This window comes from Stegastes partitus, unplaced genomic scaffold (assembly GCF_000690725.1).
Source record: "Stegastes partitus isolate 25-593 unplaced genomic scaffold, Stegastes_partitus-1.0.2 Scaffold531, whole genome shotgun sequence".
In the NCBI taxonomy this organism is placed as follows: domain Eukaryota; kingdom Metazoa; phylum Chordata; class Actinopteri; family Pomacentridae; genus Stegastes; species Stegastes partitus.
Genome location: NW_007578262.1, coordinates 370,428 through 376,859, shown reverse-complemented (window position 1 = coordinate 376,859; position 6,432 = coordinate 370,428). Strand labels below are relative to the sequence as shown.

General features: G+C 46.2%; 1 protein-coding gene across 1 annotated transcript in view; it reads right to left on the bottom strand.

Annotated features, from left to right (window-relative positions):
- cntfr (ciliary neurotrophic factor receptor) overlaps positions 1 to 6,432 on the bottom strand; it is a 220,341-nt gene that overhangs the window by 34,215 nt on the left and 179,694 nt on the right. Inside the window, exon 5 of the mRNA XM_008287968.1 lies at positions 927 to 1,044. Coding sequence (XP_008286190.1) covers positions 927 to 1,044 — 118 coding nt within the window. The remainder of the gene's footprint in view (positions 1 to 926; positions 1,045 to 6,432) is intronic.

Below are 6,432 nucleotides of genomic sequence, written 5' to 3'. Positions count from 1 at the left end.
ATGCACAGTGAGGAGGTTTTCCTCCTCCTTCTGCACTGAAGCTGGGTCATAATTATAATTGTGACACTAAAACTGCTGAGTGCACCTTCTCCGGGACGGCGTGGGTTTGGGCCGGCGCCAGCCTTGGCTTACTTTGCTGTTTGCACAGATTTTACTGCGACGTCTAGATAAATGCATCTTTATAATTTCTACATTTGCCTACAGGTTAAAGACACGTCACTAAATCTTGCACGCGTTTGAACTGAATCAAAGTGACTCATTCTGGAGCTCCTGGTTGCTGATGGAAACCAGCGAGGACAGGTTCAGGCCTCTGTCAGGATGCTGTGAAGGATTAAAAATAAAAGAGCTGGTGGAACATCAAATGTCCAAACAAGCATCAGTCGGTGCTGCACTGGCTGGATGCTGCTAACCGACCTGGACATCATCTCCTACCGCTGACCTCGGTCTCTCTCGTTATTATTATGCAAACGGTCACAGCAGCCAATCAGCGATGATGAAGGCAGCGTGTGAGCGGTGGGATTCTGTGATCTGGGAGTTTTAACGTAAACTGGACAGAAACAGACTGGCAGCTTCTCCATCTACACGTTTTATGTATCTCAGCTCCACCTGTTGCAGTCTGAGCTGCTGGAGGACGAACACATTTAGTTTCAGGTTCAGTCCTACTGCTGCCTTTACAGGTTGGATGCTTTGTTTTGAAAGGAGTTCCTCAGCAGATTGGGCTTACATGTTTGTAATCTGTCTTCCAGCTTTGTTAGCTGCAGGCACGTTTAATGTTCACTCTACTGAACAAAGAAGGAACAACATTGAAGAGACGGCTGTTTGGTTGAAGGACACATTTTGGGATTAACGGCAAACCAACTGCCTCTGTTGGAGGACAACGGCGATCTGTTCGGACGCTCATGCACAGAACATAGGAATGCACTCACTGTACGTCCACTTCGAAGGTGGTGGGGATGTAGGTGGGGTGCAGCTGGTGCCAGCTGCAGTAGAAGCCTTTGGGGTAGGTGTTGGACCGACAGGTGACCGTGGGCTCCCGAGGAGGAACTACAAAGAACAAACAGGAGACAGAGGAGGACGGTTCACTGATGTGCACATTTATTTCAAACTACGGCAGAGAAATGAAGAAAAACCCCAGAAAGAGATCAAAGAACTACGCGTCACATTCATCAGATGTAAAGCAGCTGTTGGTCGTCACTCATCACCGCAGCCTGATTCATTCTCAATGAAGCTACGCTGAGTTTGAGACAAAATCAAATAAAACAACCTGAGAAAGAGTGATCAGGATCTGAGGAATGAGCATTACGTTAATCAAAGCGAGCAGCTGTGCCTAATTACACATCACCTTATTGCATAACTCAGTCCTGATCACATTTTCATTACAAACTCAGGACGTTGTGTCTGCGCGACTCGAGACACGCTTTCATTTATTTAGTTGTGGTTGCCTGCATGTGCTTTGTAGAGTTTTTACATTTTTAATTAGAATTTGATTGATAACGAGTCACTTCTAGACGTGCAGTCTGGATGTTATTCACATTTTCTTTTAACCTCATGATCAGACAACCTGACAGTGTGACCCTGATAGCTTCAGTCAGACTCTGGCGTTACCACAAAGTCCGGTTCAGCTCAGACCTCCGGCTGTGTGTGAACACCTTCTCATACAGTGAAGCTCTGAGGCTGCTGAGGTCAGGCATCATGCTGTCGGTTGTTCTGATGAAACCACCATCTCCTGAACGTATGGAGGGAATTTATTTAAATTTGGTACAAATGTCCACAAAGACAGATTCTGATGGAAAAGGTCAAACTGTGACTTCACAGAACAACATTTTCAGTCTCAGCCTTGACTGGACTGGTGGGTGGAGGCGTACGACACGGTGCTCCTTCTGGTTATTCATCGGCTGCAGAAGCTTCAGTTATTTAATGTAAAAGCTGAAAACCAAACACTGAACACCTGGATGACACAAAGAAAGGTGAAGAGCAGAAACGGAGGAATGGAAGACGCCATTTGGAAAAGGACGGTTATTGAAATGGTAAAGCAGAAGAAGAATAAAAAAGAGGCTGGCCCGAAAAGTGATGTTCCACCAACTGTGGCCTCCTCCAAGATTAGGCTCTTTTCTTCACGGCTAGTCGACCATGCACTCGTCGCCACTCCCTCTTCCTCCCCACAGCTTTCTGGCCCGTTCCCTCTGATACAGTACAAGTACAGTGTCCCATAACCAGCGCTGCTGTTAGTTCACTTATAAACTGTTCTTCACCCTCTAAAGCTCCCTGTTAAACCAATCGCCCTTGATTGTCGTCCATCTTCTCTTGATCTGAATCACAGCGTTTCCGTCCACACATGGCGCCTCGTTCAGACGGTCCATCTCTCTAACAGCACACGGCGCTGGCATCACTCGGCCACATATACTCACATATGACAGCTGATCTGATAACACCCACATTCAAACAATTGGAGTCCTTATTTATAGTGCGATCACGTTCAGTCCAGACATGGGAAAACCTTCACGAGCTGCCCAGCTGAGCCGGTTTGTGTCCCGTGAGGGGAACAGGATAGCGCCGAGTGTTTTCACAGCACAGGGCCTCCAGGGTGTGGCCAGAAAGGAGCTCTAGCTCCACCGACTACTGATGAAAAGACTGGATCTTTGAGCGATGTGGACAGAAAGGGCACATTTATTAGTTATTGTTTACTATGTTCAACACACTGGACATGTTTCAGATACGTGACGCTGGGAAAGCTCCGTTTGAGTTGGGACGGAGTGACCCAAAGCTGGAAGTTTGTCCCGGTGCCGACACTACGGTACCGTCTTTAATTAGAAAAAACAAACCAAACCCAACAGATAAAGAACGATAGCAGCAAAACAAGACAAAGACCGAACCATGTATATACTGTAAACTGCAAGTATTTTATTCTGTACAGAGAGGATCAATCATGTCGTCTCAATAATCTGAAAGTCAAGAACAAAGCTATCAGACATATGCAGGACTGTGCCAAAGCTTTAGGCGCTAAAAGCAGCTGGAAGTGAGGATACTTAGAGAAGTAATGTTATTATCAGCTACCTTTATACGAAGCACATTCATGTGTTCATCTGGTTGCAGAAGACCTTTCTTTATAACTCCTGGGGTCATGGTTTCACGCTGTACCAGGACCTCAGGACCTTCAGACGCCTCCCTGATGGGATTACACGATTCTAAAATGCCAAAGACCTTACCACAGCGCTGCACATTTAAACTTGTTTAGCGTAAAGAGCTCCGCTGGTTTTCACTGTCAATGAGCTAACAGTTAGCATTTAGGCTGCAGGAGCCAGAAGCAACCTTACCATAGTCACCTCCTGTCTCATAAAGTTTTAAACAACGAGTTTAAATGTTATAATCAGAAACAAGATGTCTCAGTCTGTCACATGCAAGTGGCACTTCTGCTTCTGCAGCTCGTTTTTTCCAACTAGAAGAGGTCTGTAGCTGCTGCGCTACGTCTGATTTATCTCCAGTGTTTGTCCCACCACTGATGATTAATCTGTAAACACAGGTTCAGGATAAAAAACAGTCATTTCATGGTTGTTCCAGCGCTTAGTGTGGTGCAGCTGCTCTCTACTGGCGTACGCTGGATGCTGAAGTTTTGTTTTCTGACATTAGTTTGATCTTTGACGGCTCAGCAGAAAGTCATTCACATCAAAAACACGTCATTGGTCACGCAGCAGCAGCGTCCCGTCTGATTGGGTCATCATCTGTAACTGTGAAGGTTCAACGTCTTTGTAGCATCCTCTGCTAACAGCTCCTCCAAGGAGTACACACACACACACACACACACACACACACACACACACACACACGCTGGCAGGAGGTATCACTTGATTGGCTGCGATGGGGTCATTCCACTGTCACACACAATCAGCTGTGTTTAAGCGGTCACCACGGCAACTAATTAGCCTGTCAATAATGTCTAATGATGAGGTGCCAGGGACGACATCCAATCACACTCAATTAATCACACAGACTAATTGGGGCCATCTCAATCAATTGGCTCCTCATCTGAGAGCTTCAGTCAAAGTCACGCAGACACAATGTCGGACACAAACATAGCAGCACACAGGAGCTTTGTAAGAATTAGCCATAATCAATCAGACCGGCTTGTTAGGAGCCCGGAGAAAAGCTCAAAGAGGCAGCCGGAGAGACAATAAAGGCAACGAGAGGAAGGTTAAAAGACATGAAAAGGTTCAAATTGGAGAAAGAAAAGAAGATGAGCGAGGACTGTTTGAGTGTTTACGTCTCTAATTCAGCTCATTTTTCCCAGATGTGAGCGGCGTTAATTAAAGTATCACTGAGACGCCAGAGAGGACCTGCTGTAGGAATCCTCAGAGGTCTTCATCGATCAGTACCAAGTGAGTCCACAGCACGAGGCCTTATGTGCACAACGAGGCAGGCGTGGACACCTGGACTACATGTCAGCTGTCCATTAGAGGCTGCTGGTCAAGTACAGCAACAGAAAAGAACAACTGAAAACACAACCTCCAAGTCCACATGGTTTACGTTCTACCACCGTCTGGTCAGGCTGGACCTGGGACGGGTCGCCATGAGAACAACAGCTCAGCCACTTTTCAACCAGAAAAGACGCCTGAGAGCAAATAAAGTGATTTGTTGGTTTAATATCAACACAAGTAACGGCAGAGGAAAGAAAAAAGGGACCAGTGTCTGAATAGTGGACGGAGGGAAACGAGGAGGTTAGAACCTGGGACCAGAATGGAGGCTGAAGACCGGATCTCCACGAGGTGAGCCGAAGGAGAGAGAAAATATATGAGAAGATAAAGGCGACGCATGAAACATGAAACAGCATTCTGTCATCAGACTTTCACTAATGCGCCCTTAGAAACAAAATTCAAACACGCAGCACGTTTCCAGACGAGCAGCGGCTTCAGTACGATCAGGACATCAAAGCTGTTCATGCATCGGCTGGAAACGGAGTTTGAAACAGAAAGAAGAGGGAAGAACAAGAGAAAAGCCCACCTGGAGCAAACAGAACTCAGAGAACAAAGCCTGTATGAATATTAAAGCAAATGAAACTATAATTGAAATTAAAATGACACTGTGCAGCTTGTTTTGGTTTTTGTTGTTTTGGTGAAGCCGAGCCGGCGGCACACGACTCATGAATACATGTGACTGAATCAGCTTTCATCATCTGGGCTGAATCGCTAAATCAGATGTGGTTTTGAAGACGCTCTTTTGTCGCCTCATGAAACACACACCTGCACACGTGCACGTACACGAGCGGTGAGCGAGGTTACTTTTAAATGGTAATAGGTCAGAGATGGGACTTGTGGCAGACGGTGGTTATAAATGCTAATGAGGGCAGAAGAGAGGAGGAGGTTCAGGGAAGATGCAGGCTAATCGTCAGAGCTCCACTGTTGCTGGCAGATAGGTTAATTATCATTAATCATTCTGTCAAAAAGTGGCCACAACTGCAACCCAAACACGGGCCGGTGTGGCTTCGGTACATTTGGATCTCTTGTTTGGATTTTATATGTCATCTTGCTCGCTGCTTCTTCACTCAGTACGTCAGAGCATCGCTAAGTTCAGTCACGTGTTTTCTGAGTGCTTCAGCATTTCATTGGCTTCTGAGGTTCAGGTGATGTTCAGCCTCCACCAACACCTTCCTCAGTCCTGGTGTTACATGAGGAAGAACAGGAAGTGGAGCCATTAGCTGGACGCCCCAGATGACACGTTTCACTGATGATGTTTATATGCAGACAGCAGAAGGAGGAGACATGCATGTTTCATATGAAGTCCTCCTGCAGCACATGCTTCGATCAGGGAACAGCATCGAGCATAGAACAATATCTGGCAGCAACTTTAAACGGATCAGACGACACAACAGTCCTCATGTAGTTAACATCCAACCATCCTGCAGCAGCAGCTCATCGGAGCTCCTCCACTCTGCACCACTATTCTGGACCTGTCACACAAAAATTCTGGGTCTCGCAAAAGAGGATCTTTGTCACAGGAGGGCACGCACACACACACACACACGCACACACACACACACACACACACACACACATACACACACACACACTCAGAAATGTGATGAGGGACAATGACATCCACTAGCTTGGTTGCTAGGCTGCAGACACTGTAGTAATTGCTATTTGGTTGTGTTGGTCGCCTCCCTGTTGCTTTGTGTGTGTGTGTGTGTGTGTGTGTGTGTGTGTGTGTGCATGTCTTTCTTTCTCTGCTGTGTGTGTGTGTTTGTAGTTGATCCTCTCGCTATGACAACAAACATGAATGTCTTCTCCTCCCTTGCTGCACTCATTCACTTCATAATAAAAATCAGGTTTCAACAAAAACATGAAATCAGAACTTTGCCAAAGTTCCTGCTCACTGGACTCTTTTCTTTTTTCTGTTCAATCAATCTGACGAGCTGTGAACTTCCACGAACGCAGTTAA